This window comes from Podarcis raffonei, chromosome 10 (genome assembly GCF_027172205.1).
Source record: "Podarcis raffonei isolate rPodRaf1 chromosome 10, rPodRaf1.pri, whole genome shotgun sequence".
Lineage (NCBI taxonomy): Eukaryota > Metazoa > Chordata > Lepidosauria > Squamata > Lacertidae > Podarcis > Podarcis raffonei.
Genome location: NC_070611.1, coordinates 47,170,799 through 47,190,925, shown reverse-complemented (window position 1 = coordinate 47,190,925; position 20,127 = coordinate 47,170,799). Strand labels below are relative to the sequence as shown.

General features: G+C 43.5%; 1 protein-coding gene across 2 annotated transcripts; it reads right to left on the bottom strand.

Annotated features, from left to right (window-relative positions):
- Positions 1-2,335: 2,335 nt before the first annotated feature.
- Positions 2,336-18,807, bottom strand: CBX6 (chromobox 6). Of its 2 annotated transcripts, none has more exons than XM_053406652.1 (5): positions 18,527-18,807; positions 18,291-18,334; positions 17,936-18,001; positions 17,747-17,813; positions 2,336-11,107 (listed from the first exon to the last, which is right to left on the bottom strand). In XM_053406652.1, exons 1-5 carry the CDS (start codon positions 18,593-18,595, stop codon positions 10,151-10,153), a joined length of 1,203 nt encoding a protein of 400 aa, XP_053262627.1. In that variant the 5' UTR covers positions 18,596-18,807; the 3' UTR covers positions 2,336-10,150. The 2 variants fall into 2 exon arrangements, with proteins under 2 accessions (XP_053262627.1, XP_053262628.1); XM_053406653.1 differs by having other exon boundaries at positions 2,336-11,053; positions 18,527-18,806.
- Positions 18,808-20,127: the final 1,320 nt, after the last annotated feature.

Here is a 20,127-nt window from a genome sequence, read left to right as displayed (position 1 = left end):
TCTGAACCTCCTGGAACAAGAGGCTTTTCTTCAAGAGAACTCACAAAGAGAAATGTGGAAGATGAATTGCTTTGAGTATAAAATTGCAGGAATGTGGGGAGGGGGAATCAGCACCAGGAACATCACTAAAGCCGTGGTTAGATATATTTACTTTAGGCTGGTGGTAGCAGCCACCATGAAACAAACTGCATCCTTAGAAGTCCCAACTTTCTGCCAGTCACTTACCCCCTGTGGCATTCATCTTGGAGAATATCCACCACCTAACTTGCTGCCTAGCTTTTGCATCTGCACAGGTGTCCCACATTCTTTGCATGTCACGCCCTATGAGCAACAGTATTCCCCAGATTAGAACCATAAATTATTCCCAGGTTAAGGGGACATCTTTCTACTACTGATAATGGCCTATGAATACCACAGGGCAATCTTCCACTAATTACATGGGACACTTACAGCAGTCTCTGAAGAATAGTTGAGTTGCTACATTATTTTCTTGCTCCACTGAAAAGCTTGACTGTAAAGAACTAGGAGTTGCTTCCCACATTACTATACATGCAACATTGGAAAGTTCCTCCATGTCATTCCGGCACCAAAAAAGTAACATACATGTGTTGAACTAGGAGTTGCTTCCCACATTACTATACATGCAACATTGGAAAGTTCCTCCATGTCATTCCGGCACCAAAAAAGTAACATACATGTGTTGACTTCATAAGGACTGATACTGAAAGACTCAAAAGTCTCAGCAATACCCTTGTCAGTCTCTGAGTAATAAATATTCCCCACTATGCTATTTAATGACATAGGACAATTCCTACAAGTCATTCTTGTGTCTGGAAAAAACAGTATGGAATGGCTGGTTCTGTGAGAGACTAGAATAAATGCTAAACATGGTGATCAGGCAAAGAACAATGGAAGAGGATACCCCATTTAAAACAGCAAAGTACTTCACATTAGAAGCCACAGTATGAGAGTGCTGAACTTTTAAAGCATGTGCCTGCAAATTTTTTTAAGTGCTATACAAAATAGGAATGGGTTTTCAGCATATTGGAATTGGGACTTAAATGAATCCAATCAAATGTTAAGCTGCAAAACATACTCATCTGCAAATTATCGTTTTACTGCCCATTGTAAAGAAGCAAGTTTTCCCCCCAGATCACTTGCATGCCTTTATTTCCTTCAGTGAAAGCTTCAGACTAACAAGGAATCATCAGCATCCAAGTACATCTTGGGAATGCTTCTTCCTTGTCAACAGCTACAATGTTGAGAGCCTTACACAGCATCATCCTGTGCTACACAGAAGGAAGAAATATAGCCACAGAAAGGCATACATTTCAATCCCCACTTATTCAGTACTGGCAATGACCAATTAAGTGACCGAAATAATCCCCAGATGTTAGAAAAACCAGAGGGATCAACTTGATCCCTGCAGAATCTTTGTATATTGTAGCTGCAGATTGGCAAGTGATCAGCAACCCAAAAAATAAACAATTAAGCATGGTGCAGCCTTCAGGCTGCCTATTACACATATGGCACCCAATAAGGGTTACCAGTGGAGACAGCAATAGGTGGTATATGAACCTTTGGCCTAACCCTATCAAGTTCTTATGTATTGAAGCAGCTCTGAGACCACACAGCTTTCATCAAGATGTTACTTTTACTTGACATAGCATCAGTAATGGGTCCCTCATGGGAAAGTGGACAGGCTCCACAGACCAGCAATGGACTAGACAGCTCATTAATGCAGCACAGAAACACAGAAATATAAATTGAGGAAGAGTATAGCCCCTTTCTCCATGGGCAACCCATTTTACTGCCAAGCTCTGCAGTGAGGAAAGGGCTCCTTTTCTCACCATGCAGCACAGGAAATACAGCAAGCTCCCTCTTCCTCACTGCTGATATGTAATCTGAATAGCTGAACAGCATGTGTGGGGGTCTCCCCCACCACACAGCTCAGCTGACTGGAGAAGGGGGCCTGAAGAGAGTGAGTGGGATTTGGGTGCCAAGGCTTGGTGGACCAAATATTTCGCATCTCCAGATTAAGTCTTAACGAAGGCTGAGTGTATTCTGTAGTTCAAGAGATTATGTATCTCCAACAAGATAATCTAAACTCTGCACTCACCCAAGGTTGCTACATGCCTAAGTCATGCAAGGTACATCTGCATAGATTTGCTTACTTTGCACCATTTACTCTGCTACTGCTAGTCATTGGGCGGCACAAACGGAACTATGCAGGGCTGTGAACCCATGCTCAGGCCCCGCTCTGGCTTCTTCACCATGCATTGCTCACACATTTTCAAACTTATATTTGCAGCCATAAAAGTTAGCTTTTTTTAAAAAAGGATAAAGAATGCAGTTTCTTACGAAGCTGAATTTCAAATCCCAATCCCATACAAGATGCTGAATTCCAGAGCCGAAGCTAAATTCTACACTTGAACAATCTACACACAGCCTTGGTCCTATGATCTGTGGCAATGGCACATCCAAATGCACAGATGAATTTCAGTGTCACGCCACCTTTCTGTTTCAAGGAAAATCTTTTGGCTGAGACTGGAGTAAAAGAGAAATGAAATAGATGGCACAATTAATCGTTCAGGAAAACATGGAACTGGCACAAAGGGCATAACAATGACATTGGGGGAAGCTCTTAACTCAGTGTTAAACCACATATTTTGAAAACAATAAGGGGCCACATTGAATCTCTAACGCCCCTCATTAAAAAGGGGCTGGGGGAAAAATCTCTGTCTGAAATGTTTAAGATATTGGAGTGCCACTGCCCATCAACCAGCATTGGGTTGGTTGGATCAATAAGAACTAAATGGGACAAAGGTGGCTTCAGATGTTGTTCATATGCCATACATAAGTAACCCTGACACTTCAATCTCAAGAAACCTCTCAGTAAACCTCTCAAGTAGGGCAGGAGAGACTGCGAGGCAATCAGGGTGTTGCTGTTGCATTAACTGAGAAAGGAAGCCATACATGGAAGAAGAATATTCCAACACCAGGCTCCTCTTTCGTGGCTGTGCAAAACCTGACTTGGGTGAAAGCTAAACATTTTATGGGGAAAATACTAAATACAATTAGGGCTGTTCATAAGTGCTGGGAGCAGCTTTCATAAGAACAGCCTCCTTCAGTACATACTTTGGAAGCCAAGTGGCTTGCAGATCACAGCATTCAGACATTCCTAGTTCTCAGCCTTATGGTCATGCTACTGGCCCATGCTGGCTTTGCATAACACAAAGCACTGTGGTGGGTTAAGTGGAGGATTTTACTTACACACACACACACACACACACACACACACACACACACACTTCAGTAATAAGAAAATAAGATCCCAGCTCTTGCACCACTAGTGGACAGTCAAAAAAGCAGCAAAGCAAGCAACACTGGAGCACAGGATGCACCAGGCAAAACAGTGCAAAGCCTCAAGGGAAGAGGCAAGGGGGGAGGGGGAATAGCAACATGATGGTTCATAACAGAAGGACTCTGAGCACTAAGTGTGAAATCCATTCCAGGCCTATTACATTTCCTTACCAAAGGCCCACTTGGAATCTTATACCTCCTGAGACCAAGGGCCTCTCCTAATTATCTGGCACGGGGGCGGGGGGGGCGGGGATGCCTTTTCCTGATTTTCTGCTCCATCTCAGTTACCCAAAATGTTGTTCACTCACACAACTGCAGCTTCCATGGATGGTGGACAAGAAATAATGTTGCAAAGCAACTAAACCTCCCCTACGCACAAGAGGGGGGGAACATGGGTGCTTATTAACCAGGAAGACTCAGCTCAGATAGCACCCATTTTATAATGGAGGTAGGATTGCAGGTAGTTCTCCGTGGCCAAAATGGGTACTAAGTTATTGAGCAAAGAGGGGAATTCTCCTGAGACGGGAGACACTGTATTTCAGCAGCTCACCAGGAATCACAGGACCAGCGTATTGTTCTCAGAATTTCCCTATCACTGCCCGTTGCATGCACCCATAGCCTATTGATAACCAATTATCACATATAGGTTAGCACATACAGAGACATGGGACTCAAGTCCCCCTGAGGAAGGATATCACAGTTCAACTGGTTGGTAACAGATGAGAAAAAGAGATAATAGTGAGTGGATAAAAAATGAGTTCTCTGCACAATACAGAAAGCTGGACAACCTAGCAGGAAAGATTTAGCTTTCTGGGAGATATAATACTTTTTCCTAAACAGATTCCAAACTTCCATTTCAACTATGCTTTGCTGCTAACTACAAGAAGTGAACAATTAAGAGCACAGAAGCAAAGGTGTAATTTTGCAAGCAACAGATAAACATGAAAGCTACTTCCACAAAGAAATATACTGCTCAAGTAGCAGGACAGTCTTCCTCCAACAAAAACTGTCACACTTCATCCTTCTTGTCTTAGGGTGTATCCTATAAACACCAGGAGACTATTCCTCTGCTGTCTGAAAATTGATACTGAAGTGGACGACGGGTGGTCTCTTCTACAGATTTTGCATTGGCACTCATGGAAAAAAAGCCAATCTGGACACTTTGGAACAGGAGGGAAAGTGCCAGCCCATTCTCCACCAGTCAGTGCCACATAAATTCTGGGGACAATCTTCACACCCAACCAACACTCCCCCTTTTAATGGAATCTCCCCTTCCATGATGTCTCTTTTGCTAAAATCTTGATCACATACTTGCTCCTTTCACCTTGCTTTCCCTCAGGGCTCAGAATGAAAGCAATCACTGCAACCCAAGCTGCCATCATTAGTTTGGTGTTTGCTATCCTCACGAAGGTCCTAATCACTTTTTCCTCACATATCAAGGCTGTTACCCACTTGAGAACATCTTGGTAAAATGTACCTGGAAGATGTAAAGTGAATTAGATTAATTAGAAGGAATTCTTTGTTATGAAACCCAGTATACATTGAGGTTGACCTATTATGAGGAAAGTTTTGCCAGCTTCTAATAGTTTGTTTGGTTCACAGCTAAAACACATATTTCCTGCTTGCCTGGTATCTTAGATACTTTTACTTACTGAACAACCACAAAGCAGCAACATGTCCCACTTCATCAAATAGCTCTCACCTCAGTAGGTCATATTGATGCCTAAACTGTTAATCTGCAAGTGGATAACATGCCACATAGCCCTTCTGACAAAGCTTTGCCAGAACCAGGCTGAATTCTGGATCAATCATATCCAGAAAGGAAGGAAAGATGGGAGGCATTCTTCCTCCCTTCGCCCCAAGTAAAAGAAAGTAGAGGGAAGAGAAAATAGGTTTTTAAGGACTTGCTTTCTCAACTCAGACACTGTTACTTTTTGCTCTTCCCTTGCCCAATTTGAATGGCCTGAACACCACCCTCCCTACCACACACAAATACTAAAAATACTCTTTTCTTTAAGGACCAGCTAAAATCACTACAGTTTGTGCAATCACTGCATTTAATATTTTTAAATTCTCTATCCTTCTGTCTGTAAAAATCTCATTACCTTTAAAAAAACCTTTTTTCTTTTCTTTTTTTGCAAAACTAGTTTCTTTCTCCCTCCCCTCCCCCCATTCAAACTCTCCTCTCTAAGAACAAGAAGTACAACAAACATGGCACAGACGCAAAAGAATACAGGATGTATCCTATCCTCTATTACATTAAAATTCACAATGATTCAAGGCAAAAGACAGCCCAAATCATGAAGCAGTTAACAGTAGCCCTCTGTCACCATCTGGTGGCTAGAATGTGTCAGGTACAAGGTTTGCCACTTAACAGGAAAGATGAACACAATCTGCTTTTGGAGGTTGTGTGCCAAATACTGTAAAAGGGAAAATTTCAAGGCAAAACCAAGCAACCCTACATTCCAGCATTACCTGCATCTGACCCTCCCCCTTCAAGAGTGATGGTTCTTTCTAGAGATGGAGGGGGAATGTTCAAGCAAATGAGCTACCAGGTTGGTAAAATCTTAGCAGCATAGAACTCCCTAGGGATGTTGGTTAGGAGCTGTGGTTGCTAATGCCAAAGAAGTGGTCAAAATGCTAGCCAAAACAGAAGGCTTATCTTTGCATCAGAGCGACTCCTGGTACTGCACAAGTGGAGTGACTCATGCATCTGTGGGCTACTTACCACAATCCATATCCCTAGCCTCTGATCCCAACAAGAGTCATCATACTGCATGGAGATGGAGAAGATACCACTGATGCAGTCAACTAAACCCTGCTCCATCCAATTGGTTTCACAATCACCTATCTGCCAAGGCTTTGCTTGTCACCTGCCTCCTCAAGGGAATGGCCTTTAAAGTACTTTTAGTCATGTAGTTTTAGAGCATCAGTAGTAACTCACCCAGCTCAACTCAACTATGAGACAGACAGGGACTGCTAATCCTTTTGATGGCCACCATCTTGGAAAGAGGATTAGACAAATCTATGGAGAATAAGGCTATCAGTGGTGACTATGCATGATGACTGTGTTCTCCCTCCACTGTCAGAGGCAGTATGCCTCTGAATGGCAATTGCTGGGAATCACAAGTGGGAGGAGAGCTGCTGTGCTCTGGTCCTGCTTTCACACTTCTCAAAGGCATCAACTGGACTGATCCAACAGGCTCTTATGTTCTTAATTCCAGTCCAATAGCTGCTGTTCTAAGTAGACTAGAAGAATCAGTATGGTACCACCTCATCAGCCATCACTGCACCAAAATTATGGTGCTGGATGCATCCCGTGTGTTGGCACCATGGCACAAGAGTAGCTGGTATCTGTATTCAGGAAACAGAAGCTTGTGACATGAGTGCCAGGCGGCATCCCACTTTCATACTAAAGCTACTTCACATGTTATCAGAAAGATTAATTCCCATTTGTTTATCAAGTGCCACGCTAACTAATCTGTGGAGAAAGTAGACATCTGAAGACACACTTTCAACACAGCCCCGTGAACCAATACGGTGTAGAGGTTTGCATGTTGCAGTGGATCTGGGAGACCAGGGTTCAAATTACCACTCAATCATGAAGCTCACTAGGTGAGCTTGGACCAGTCGCTATCTCTCAGTCTAACCTACCTCACAGGGTCATTGTGAAGACGAGAGGGAGAACCACAAGTGCCATGTTGGGATCACAGACTAGGGATGTGGGATGCAGTAAGTAGTGGGATATAAATGTTATTCTAATAATAATAGCTAAATTCACCCTCTGGGCAAGGGTTTATTCCACTGCCTTCAAACAGGTGTGTCCCCTCATCCCACTGCTTTGAGAGTCATGAAGGAGAAATTAAAAACTGTGTTTAACATATCATGCAAATCTGCCCTCCCACCAGACCATTTCTAGTCTGGGACCTTTTTTTCTGGAACAAATTCCAAAGCTATTGTTGATCCCCACCCTCCTTTCACTACTGACAAGTTGTTTGGGGGGGGGAGCCAACCTGATGCCATTGGAGGTACCATACATGAAATCAGTCAGCTTCTAACAGACAACAGCTCCCAACACCTCCAAGAAAGGTGAATGTCCTACTCTTTTGAAACACAGAGAAACCAAAGTGACAAGAGACTCTAGGGAAGGGGGGGCGGGAATCTGCCAAGAACACGTGTTAAAATATTTGAAGAGTTTCCTATTAAAATTCCCTTTTATATTGTCCATTTACTTTTTTCAAATATTAGACAAACTTCAAAACCATACACCACACAAACATACCAAGCAATCTCAAAACACGATTGACTAGTATGCACCCCCACCCAGTATAATAGTTCCTCTCTTGCAGCTTCATAAAATATTTCATTTTTTCCTCTCCTTTAAAGTCTTCTCTTTAATACAAGTCTCCCTGCTTCATCTCCCATTATACATCTCTACCCCACAACCCAACCCACCCACCTTTGAAGCTACAGCCATTAAAATAAACTCCCATAAAAAAAACCTCCACGCTTCCTTTGAGGCAAAGCAATGATACAGCCTGTCTCACTGAACTCATGAAAAACAACAAACAGCTATTTCAAAGCATGCGCCTGTGGAATTACAAGAAGCCTTAGACTTACACATTAGTGGAAGGAGTGTGGAGGAACTTAAGCCTGCACACCATGTAGATTTCACTTGTTTTGAAATAATTTTAAAAGACACAAAAGGTGTTATATGACAGGATAAAGGAAAACCAACATTTTGAATTTAGGTACTGACTACACTCAAACTGTCACAGACAATCACACTGTTTAACATTATACAATTTGCTTATGGTAGGCATCTCTATATATAGACACTCATATTTAAGATTATTAATAAGGTATCACAACACACCATCTCTCAATCCTGTACTTGGCAAAGTCCAGGCTTCTTTTTAAACACAGATATAGCCAAGTGGAACTTTGCAAAGTCAATGAGGAAAAGGTGAGACAGCTTAAAAAGGTCTGAAGTCCTTCCTGATGTGAGATACCGATGAGCTAAAATGCCACAATTTTTGCAGCACCAGTCTTTATATGTATTGATAAATAATTAACTCAATGTAAAAGTGAATAAAACAACTAAGCAAGCCCTTGAAAAAAAGAAAGTTCACACAGGAATACAGGGAAGAGAGATGCCATTAAGAACTGAATGCAGTTATTTCAGTGACAGCATAGCATGCAGACAAGCCCTTGAGAAATATTACTACCTCACACACACACACCCCTTCCCCCCAAAAAAACAATGTAACAAAGATTACAAATAGTATGACAGGCAACACTTGCACGCACACATGCCACTGGTAACAAAACAGAGGCACCCAGGAGGGGAAAGAGAAACTTGCAACAGGGCTAGAACGTAAGATGGCAGAAGAAACACAGAGCAGAACTTTACAGAAATTGTTTTACTTCTGCAGTGAACCTTGGACACAAATATATGAGCTCATGGTTATTAACCCATTATGCGGGATGGTGAGGAGATAGCCAAAGAAGCCACATTTTTACCTCCTTCCAAGACAGGCTGTAAAGGTTTCAGTCAGAATGAATTCATGAAAACAGCATGTTGTTGGCAGGTGGATGGGAGGGAGAGGCAAACACACACTGCACATGCACTCCACACACACACACACACACACAAAGATCCAAGAGACACACAGTAAGATTTTACAATAGGTTCTTAGCACCTTTGGTTGGCAACTGTAGAGGCAGTTTGAGATCCTAGGAATTGTAGATGCGAATGTTCTTCCATCTCACTCACTTAGAGAGAGATGCAGATGGGGAAATGTGTAACAAGCAGGCCCTCCTCCTACCCACCTCACTGGAAGGATGATGGAGTTAAGTTAATAAGAACAGGGCTCACTCTCACTGCACAACTCTTCCATCCCTCCTACATTGGAAGATGGATGTGTGGCTCCTCTCCTTTTCATCGTAGCAGGTTTCAGGAAGGAGACACACATGCCTCAGACTTTAAGAAGAGGAAGGAGCAGGGCACAAGACTGACAACTTAAGAAGGCTGAAGAAACTCTAGTTTGGCCCGCCACAAAAAAAATGTGCAGGGTGTCTTAGAACCAGGACTGAGAAATGGTTCAAGACAGATGGAAGTGATAGAATGTGCCCAGGCTGACTCCAAGGGCTACCACAATTACCAAGTTAGCACTTTTGGCATATGCAAGGAGGAAGAGTGCCCAGCAGCAGAATGAAAATTTAGGGCACATAAGTTTCCCCAGATGTTCTGTAGCAGCCCCCACCTAATCATAGTGATCTACTCTCCAACCTCCCTTCCCCTTAAAAAGCTGCTTCTTCCTAGGGTATAGTCAATACAATCTCACCAAAGCTACAGATATAAGAGCAAGGTGATGGGTACAGAGGTGTAGAGAGTTGGAAAACAGGAATGCAGACTCTGCCTGTGTTGACCAAAGGGTCTCTGTTTCATTAAAGAGGATGGAAAAGCAAATCCTTCCCCTCTTAAAGATACGAACCCATTCACCCAAGTTCTTATTCACCAGGTCCAAATCAGCGCAACATAACCCTTGAAGACAAAAGGGAAACTCATGCCCCACCATAACCCCTAGCAGCTGTGACATTTGGAAACTTCAAACACATCCATTCCCATTCCTCTACTACCATCTTAATTTCCAAGCAAAGAGAGAAAGAATGGATAAGGAGGAGAGAGAAGAAAACAGGCATTCACACCATGCATGATCTTGCAGTAGAGCCTCCCTGTCCCTTCCCCCTCCCCCCAACTGCGCTGAAGGAAGAAGGCAGCCTCTCATTTGCTGCCTCCACCACCACCTCCAGCTGCTGCCACCTTTTCAAAATCCTCTGCATTGCAGAATTCCTTGATGGTGACCGTCAGAAGGTTGCTGGTGACATCAGTGACCACCACATTAGAGCAGGGAGACATTTCAGGGCGCCAATCCCCAGCCTCCTGCTCTGGGTCAGAAGAGGATGGAGATGATGGCATCTGACCCCCTCCTCCGGAAGGAGAACGCTTGCTGGTGGCTGCCGATTCTGGTGGAATTGATAGATCAAGGACTTCCGATTCACGCCAGTCAGGAATGGCTGGGCTTAGTGTCTCAGGAAGCAGCTTTGGTGGGGAATCATCTGGATCCGATGAGGAGTGTGGAGCTGGTGAGGGGCAGTCAGAGGAGCTCGAACTGCGGGCATCATAGGCAGAAGAGCCCATGAGCCCACAAGAGGCACCCTGGGAGCCTCCTGCCTCTGTCTTCCCCTCCAAGGATGGGACTGGAGTGGACGGCTTGTTGTACAGCGGGAAGTTTCCAAACTTCATGTGGCGGATCTGGTTACGAAGCATGCTCTCGCTGAATTTCTTGCTCTTGCCAATGACACGGTTTCGTGAAGGTATCTTGGATCGAGCCAAACTTCCTCCCCTGCTTCCCACTTTCCCATCTTTATCAATAACCTTCAGGTTGAGAATAATGCGACTGCGCTTGGGCTCACGTGGCTTCACCTTGCGGTTGATGATGCGGACGGTTTCTGAAAAGGGAGAGACAGGAGGGCGGATGCCAGTGCCCCCACCAACTCCACTATTCTGGGGGTCTGGGCGGGGCAAAGGGCGCCGAGACATACGGTGACATCGCCGGATGTCCTTCTTCAGTCGGTGCACTGCAGCACTGGAGTGGAGTTTGGGAGAGGATGTGCTAGAACCAGGCTTGACAGAAAAATGTACATCCCCAATATGTAGGGCCTCCGCCTGGGCCCGAGCCTGCAGTGGAAAAAATGGAGTTAGATGGGAATAAATCACATTCTGCATACTAAACTGCAGGCACCTGACATCTTAAGGATATGAAGCCTAACTGGAGGAAGTGGAGGCTGAGCTCTGCACAGGCCTGGATTTCAAACTTAACATGTTCCCAACCCAAAATGAATCCATCTGACCAAGCATAAATCACCCTAATAGTGGAAACCATGAAATCCATTTCCATACATTTTCACCCTGGGTTTTGAATTACAGTTTGGGATACTGGGATTGTTCAAGACTTAAAGAACATTAGGAGATGCTCTTCAAAGAACATTTGTTAGTTATTACTAAGGCTATTCATTTAGCAGACTGCAGCACAGCACAAGTTAAAATCTACCAAAACTTCACGTGTAACAGGAGAGTTTGCAAAGTAAGCATTTAAAAGAAAGGCATATTTTTTTCCTGTAATATGTACAAACAATGTCTTGAGGTGACTTGCAGCCAGATCATTACATCCACCACTTCTTAGAAGTAAAGCTAACTAGGATAACATCAGGTCTCCCACGAAAATGAACAATAAATGCAATTAATTCCATTTGGAAAAGGTTTATTCAATCCTGCTTTAGGTCATACAAAAGCTTTCCCACTCTGTGCAACAAAACAGAAATCCATTTGAAAATTATCAGGGTTTGACTAAACCATAAGTAAACGAAGCAAGATTTAAGAAAGGATATTATGCTATTAACATGCAGATTAAACCTTTAAATATACAATATTAGGACATACAGACTATTGGCTGGGAATGTAGGACTGCCTTCTTCCATCTTCGGCTGGTATGTTAGGCTACAGCTATTCCTGGACACGCATAACTTGGTTACAGTGATGCCTTGGTAACCTCTAAACTGGACTACTGCAATGTGCTCTATGAGGATTTTCCCTTGAAGTTGGTTCAGAAATTACAACTAATGCAGCTAAACTGAGTCATGGACCTTATTTGAGGAATTTAAGTGCAGTTTCCCCAAAGTTCCTCTATTAAGATACAACTATAGCTTCCAGCATTAGGGTGAGCTGAGATATTCCTGGTCAAATCTCATCCCATCCATGAAATCAGTACTCTTGGGTCACCTATAAGCCATGACGACGATACTGATCTATGTTCAAAGTCATTATGAGGATTACAAAATTAATATCCCTTCTGCCCTTGTAACAAAGGATGATAATAATAATAATAATAATAATAATAATAATAATAATAATAATACCCTGCCCATCTGACTGAGTTTTCCCAGCCACTCTGGGAAGCTTCCAACAAAATATTAAAATACAATAGTGCGTCAAACATTAAAAGCTTCCTTAAACAGGGCTGCCTTCAGATGTCTTCTAAAAGTCTGGTAGTTGTTTATTTCCTTGACATCTGATGGGAGGGTGTTCCACAGGGCGGGTGCCACTACCGAGAAGGCCCTCTGCCTGGTTCCCTGTAACTTGGTTTCTCGCAGCGAGGGAACCGCCAGAAGGCCCTCGGTGCTGGACCTCAGCATCTGGGAATAACGATGGGGGGATGGAGACGCTCCTTCAATTTAGTTTTATATTACACTGTTGAATTTGATTTAGCTTACTATAAAAGGTCCCCTCCCTTTTAGAAAACTAACATCCCATTGTATGATGCTTACAACTAGATATTTATTGTAGACCAGATGACTCAAGTCATTCAATGTGCTAACAAAAATAGCTAACTTCTGTATTCAAATACCATCAGACTAACCAAATGTATCTATCGCCCACCCCCTTAGTTCAATTAGCTTTTCCCACCATCTGGTGCCTGCAACAAGAATTGCAGGTGAATGCTTCTGTTCCTTCCCATTTTCTTCCTACTTACTTTCCACACAGATATATAAGCACCAAAGACTCTGGTTATGCAGCAGCTCCAAAAGTAATAATAATAAACTGGGAATAGAAAGGAAGGGGATAATGGAGAGATGCTATCATAGGAGAGACAACTGAATGTAAAAGGAGTAGGAAGCGGGGATGAAAGAAATTGGCAGGGGGTGGGGTGGGCAGAGGTACAAGATAGGTGTGAAAGGAAAATGGGAGAATAAATTACAAGAGATGAGTAAAAAATACTTTGAGTGGCACGAGGGGGAGGGAAGGGGGAAATATACAAGAAGCTTTCTCTACTTAGAGCCTCTGGATCAGCAAATTCTATCTAAAAGGGGAAGGCTGAGTCACAACACCTTCAGAGCCAATGCCTATACTTCACTTGAGACAACATGCAAAAAGTACAGTGTTACCATTCAGCTAGTTTAAATGCATGCAAAATAAACAGCGTTCCTTTATTGCAATAATTGCTGATAACACAATCACCTTGCCATACATATTGTGCTTTCTTTCCAGTGCTGAGGAGTAATTCTCTAGTCAACCAGCAAGATAAGTTGGCATAGCAGAGAACATCATCAGAATCTCATAATTATATTAGTTTCCACCTGCCATGCACCTATGGCACTGTACTAATTTTCTAAATAACCTCTCCCTCTTCTAGTGTTTAATATTGTAAATCCCGTACTACAGTACTAGCAACATACTTAATAAATGTCCACACCTTTAAGCCCCACAAAATGATAAAGACATTGGAAGTGGAGACACAAGAATATAAAAGCAGTTCATCTATATTTCTTTGATCAGGAAACCCAGTTTTGGGAAATGAATGTAATTTTGTAATATTGGGTAGTTAAACAATGCACTAAGAATTAGTCAGACTTCAGACGTGTACATTTGTGCTTTTTGCTGCATTTTAAAAGCGTTTTTCCAACCAAGTTCACATATCAGTGCATTCAAATTACTACAATACAAAGTTAACTTGTTTCTTTTCAATGATGACTTGTGTGAAGTACTTTGCCACACAGAGCATAAACTATGGTTATGATACTACAAGACGTAGTAATGGCTGCCAACTTGGATGGGCTTTAAGAACTGTTTAGACAAATTCATGGAGGATAAAACTATCAATAGCTACTAGTCATGAAGGCTGTCTACTACCTCCAGCATCAGAGGTGATATGCCTATGAATACCAGTTACTGAGGAACAACAGCAGGAGAGCATGATTATATTCAAGTCCTGTTTGTGGGCTCCCCAAAAGCATTTGGTTGACCACTGCTAAAAGAGGATGCAGCATGGCTCTTATGTTCTAATGTCTGTTTCCATATATCCATGAATTGCTTATACTTCTGTTTTTTAAAAAAATCCCCCTTAAGCAGAAACTGGATTCTTTGTTTATACCTTGCCAGAAGTTCTATTTTAAATATTTGTGTCTTTAGGGGAATACCACTCAGTGCTATACTTAATTTATTCTATTGATTACTCATAGTTCAGCTTCCTCTTCTGCAAACCTACATAAACAGAAAATATTGGCACATTAGCTGTACAGGCAGGAGTTTTTGTCTTTTGTTAGAAATCATTCAACCCTTCCTTCTCAGACATCCCGTTTTGCAGACCAAACCTTCTGCACACCCTGGAAGTGAAATTTGCTATCAGTTCAGAAAATAAACTCAGAAGCAGTGATGAACATAGGAAGCTGCCTTATACTGATCGAACTCAGAATGATTGATACTGACTGGCAGTGGCTGTCTAGAGTTTCAAGGCAGAAGTCTCTCCCAGCCCTATGTGGAGATGCTGGGGGCTGAGCCTGGGACATTTTGCCACCAAAGCATGTGCTCTTAGCACTGGGCAGATGGCAAGAGTAGGCAGGATTATCTTCTGTCCAGGTTCCATCACTGGAGACAGGGGTATTGCCTCTACCCTCACCTGACTCTAGTGCATGCAAAATTCCACAGCTACCCAAACAGTACTGAATTACAACTTTCAGGATCTTCCTCCGCCCCTATTCCACAAAGCTGTGTCCAGAACTTGAGTAAGAGTTGCTTACTAGAACTCAAAGACTTACTGCTACAAGGCATATTTTCCATGAACTATAACAAACAAACTCAGATAAAATTAGTCCTCAGCCACACAGCCCAATGGCCAACTGAAGGAGATTGTGTTCTACCTGGCCCGCCCAGCGCTTACCCCTTCTCACAGAAGGTTAACCCAATTTTCTAGCAGCTATATACTCACGAAAAGCCAGTAAAATGTACATAACTGCAAGCATTTTCTTGCATGCTTTTAAATCAGTAACTTCTCATGAACATAGTATAAAGCACCTGATGTACTGACCCAAGGTAATATATAAAGGGATGTTTTTATCCATTCTGAGAGTAAAAGAAGTCGTGCAGACCACTCTACTCATGCGGTTAAAATTCTCCCTTTATGTATTACCTTGAGTCTGTAAATTTCTAAATGACTGTTTATACTGTGTAGCAACTGTGTTCAAGTTGCTAAAATCATCAGTTTCTGCTCTGGGAGTTTCAAACATCTTGTAACTACATGAGCAAAGCTCTCCGCACCTGATTCCCCCTGGCTGAGAATAAAAGAAATGGCACTGAGGGAGATAATGAGGGTTCCAAAATTCTAACTTAAATAAATTATAGAAGATTAAAAGCAAAACTGATTTTTAAGTGAACAGAGAAAGAACTACTTGTCAAAGAATGCAGCCCCTCCCCCCATTTCTCTGTAGACCACAAGCTACATCCTGCAAAGTGTGACTGGGAAATTCCCTAGAGAACTAAGAATCCATTACTTGCTACTGACCGTCTAATTTATTCCTACTAGCTTACATCTACCCACCTTCATGTTTACAATTTGTACGATGACCCAGCATCACATTCTTTGCAAGCTAGAGAGTTGTTCAGTACAAAGCAGGTCATACATAAGTTAAAGAATTATAGCATGACAAAGTGGCCCTGTACTTACACAAGGCCAAGCTGATGTGCATACAATATTTTAGTTTCCATTATCCCAGAGCACCTGAATACTATCTTGGAAAGCATTTGAAGTGGTTGTTGTTGTTACTGTTGTATCACCATCAATTCAAATGTATTCCAAGATAGTGTTCAGGTACTCTAGGAGAATGTAATAGAGCTGGGTCCAAATTTGCCTCAAGTGTTTCATACTACACAAAGGACTATCCAATGTACATGCCGTAAACCCAGAAATAAGTGTTCCAGTTTGCGAACATTTTTTGGAAGCCGAACGTTTGTTTCAGCCATCAGCATTGTTTCTGGGGCCAATGAGAAGCCGCACCTTGGTTTGTAAATGTTTTGGGAATCGAACGGACTTCACAAACAGATTCCATTTGACAACCAAGGTACAACTGTACTCTAGTCCCCAGAGCACTGCCATCAACCTTGTTGCCATTTTGGTGTATTTTTGTTTTCCTGGGCATTTGGGTACCACCAATGATTTGACACATGGTTAAATCTATGTTTAAAATAAGGTTTATGTGATTTTATAATTGCATTTTTTACTTTGGTTGTAAATTGCTTCAGGACATTTAGTGGGAAGCAATGTATAAATTTAATAAATTGAAACCACTGTCTGGGAAAATGAGAAAAAAAATCCTCACAAATATATTAAATTAGTCATCCTTAGCTTAATATAGCAGTGGTGAACTTGCAACCCCTCAGATATTGTTGAATTACAACTGTCATTAATCCTGACCATTGGCCATGCTAGTTCTTATGGAGGTCAGGATTTTCTGAATCATTTACATCTGTAAATAAACTATCCAGTTAGTTTCCAGATCAAATCAGACCACCTATGTCATCAGAAGTCAAACACTAGACAAAGTCATCTTTATAAGTCCTGCATGAATATTTAGGAACTTGCTGAGAAGAGTGGTGAAATTTACACAACCAAGGTTTTCTTACTCCTGACAAAGTGCAAATATCCACTTTGGGTGTTAAAATCTTTATTCTCCATGATGGATCATCCTTTTCCAAACTGGTTTATACTGGTTTAAATGCCAACTCTGCAAACCCTCCTCAGCATTTGAGGTTCAGATTTCTACCCATCCTTCCAAAATTCACATCAGTAAGAGCTTCTCTTTAAATGAGCTGAAAGCAGCATTAGTGAGAACCGGAACCCCAGCCCACTCTGCCTCTCATATACTAAGCACTGCCTCGTAAACTCTGATATACTGATATACACATACACTTTTCTCACTTTTTACAGACAAGAAACCTCAAAGCAGGTTTTAGTGCTGCAATCACAATAGCCTTAAACAAATGCTATTTTGGACTGTCTGGTCCAGAAAGTTTCTGGGCACTTTTGCATTTCCAAAGTTTAATTATTTTCTTTCAGTAAGATTTTTAAAACTACTGGTTTACATTGCCCCCTCTTCAAAGTTCTGAGAAAACACTAAACAACAAAGCTTTCAGACAAGTCCGCGAAAAAGGGTGGCAAACCACTGGCCCATTTTTAGACAGCAAGAAGTCACGAGGCCAAAAGGCCAACTTCCATACACTTTGATCAATCACTTTCAGTCAAAATAAAGATGGAAAGAGATCAAGAGCATATTTGTAGCTTTCCAATAATTTATGGCGTCCCTGGACACATACTGCAAAATAACATGTAAAGCTTTAATTTCTAACTACTTCCTTTCCCCAACTGACTCTGTTTTTTGTTTTATTTTTGTTAAGCGTTTTTAGTGGGCATTTAACCATACTGAAGTTATCAGATCCCAGAAACTTGAACTGGTTCAATTAGAGCCAAGTTATTAAAGTGAGAGTTACCTTCAGCAGAAAAGTTTTGGGCTTGGGTCCTCTCTTCTTAGGTCCGTACAGCTCACGCTCACGTTCCCTTTGTGGGGGAGAAATTAAACGTGTTTTTTTTAAAAAAAGTCACACCTCTCCATTCTGCAGACAAAACAAGTGATAACTCCTAACTCTCCCTCTACTGTCCAGAATCAATTTCAAACTCACTTTTGCTCAAAGGCTGCAATTAGACGGGAATCCAAGATGTTCTCTTCAGGTTCCCAAGTGCTGTACCTGCAGAAGTGCAGATGGACACAGTTACAGGCACTTGCAAAGGAATGAAGGCGGGGGGGGGGGGGAGAGAAATATTAGCACATGCTGAGGAGTTCTTGGTGGGTGGGGAGGCGAAAAGGATAAAGCCACCCTACAGGCACTGTGAGTGTTGTGTGCACGCGCACGCGCGCGCCTTGTGCGCACCCAGGGAAGGGACACATAATATTAGCCCAGCGAGAGGCCCACAGGAGGCGGGAACGGGGCTTCTTCACGCAGACAAGACACAGAGAGGCGCTAGGGGGGAACTCACTTGATGGCCCAGCCTTTCCATTTCACCAGGTATTCGATGCGTCCCTGCAAAATACGGGGGGGGGGGTTGGCAGAGGGGGGGGGCAGAGATGAGGGGAGAGAGTAAAATGGGGGGGGCGGTGGGGAAGAGGAGAAACGGGAAGCGCAGGTTAAAGAGGTGGCAACGGCAGAAACACCCTCCCCCCCCATTAAAAAAAGCCGAGCCCCGGTCTGGGGCCTCGCTGGCCCGCCGCTCACCTTTCGGATCCGTCGCTTGATGATGGATTCGGCCGCGAACACCCGCTCGCCCACTGCAGACAGCTCCATTTTTGTTTATTTCTTATTTATTTCTCTCTCTTTTGCTCAGCCCTCAGCAGCAGCACCCACAGCCCATAATAATCCCGCCCGCTCCCTCGCCTTCCTTCCCTCCCTCCCTCCTCAGTGTGTAACTGACTGACTGACTGAGGCGGGCGAGCGAGGGAACGGCTCTGAGGGCTGCTGCTCCCGCGACAGCGGCTCGAGGGGCTGGCTCGCGCCGTGAACTCGCACGCACGCACGTACGCGAGCGAGCGCGCCCCCTCCTCCGAGCGTGCTCTTTGCTCGCGCGCGCCGCCACGGGAAAAGGGGGGCCGAGAACGAGGGAGTGAGGGAGGGGGACACGTGACGCGAGTAAAGCCAGCCTTCGGCTTCGCGCGCCCCGTTGCTTAGTTTTCAGGGCTTTGCTTCTTCGTCCCCCGCCTCCCGCCCTCGCCTCCTTCTGAGCGAAGGGAGTAAGGTCTGCAGAGCGCAAGCGCGGACCCTTAAAGGGGCCGTGCGGGCAGCTTTTTGAAGAGCGGGAGGGTGGTGGACGTGCGGCAAGCAGAGGCAGGAAAGTACAGCGTGGACTCGCAGGCGGGGCAGCGCCCCCTCCTCGCGCGAATGTTTCCCGCTATTTCCATTTTCTCAGCGCCGCCCCCTCCCCCGCTCATGTTTTGCCTCATTTCTCTACTCCTGCCTCTGCTCAGGTTGCGATGGAAGATTATGACCACGATGTTGTCATTGTCGCTGCAAATAAAAGCAACACTTTCGAGGGCCGTCGCCTCCGGCAAAGTGCAGCCGGGTTTCAGCTCGATGGGTGCTTAAAAAAAGGGGGGGGAGCAAATAACTCTGACCCCGCTGAGAGAAAAGCAAAACAGTGGGGTTCGAGAGCTTGTAACTCTGGAACATCTTTCTGCAGGGGTGGGGAACATATTTGGAAAATATAGCATATTCCAGGCCGTTTTAAAAGCAAGATTGAAATCGCATTTTCGATTTGCTGCTGAGTGATTTGATGGGGTCTTTGGCTGTAGGCCTTCAGTCCTCCAAAAATATTGAGGCTTACACCAGCGATGGAGAATCTCCCTCATCCTTTGCCATAGACTATGCGGCACCAATATTTAGTGGGGTGTGCAGTGGTAAGATTTACTGTTTTCTTTGCCCTCCTAAAAAAAATAAGAATATGTTTTAAAATGGGGGGGGGATCCCCAGGGGCTTTAATAGTACAGTACAGTCAATCCTATACTTGTTTACTCAGAAATAAGTTCCACTGTAGTATTTCAGGCTTACGCCTATGGAAAACGTGTTTAGGATTACAGTCTGAAAGTCAACACACATCTCTCTCGTGTACACACACACAAACGCTTGAGAATCCAGCTCCTGTCACAATTGGTTGCTCTGATTCAGTCCTCCATACAAAAGGATATCACAGACAATCCTCAGCTCTCCCTACTCCACTCCTGGGTGTTTATTTTGTGCAGATTTACAGGCAGTGGAAGACAGGAGGGCCTGGCGTGCTCATGAAGAGTCGGACACGACTAAATGACTAAACAACAACAACAACA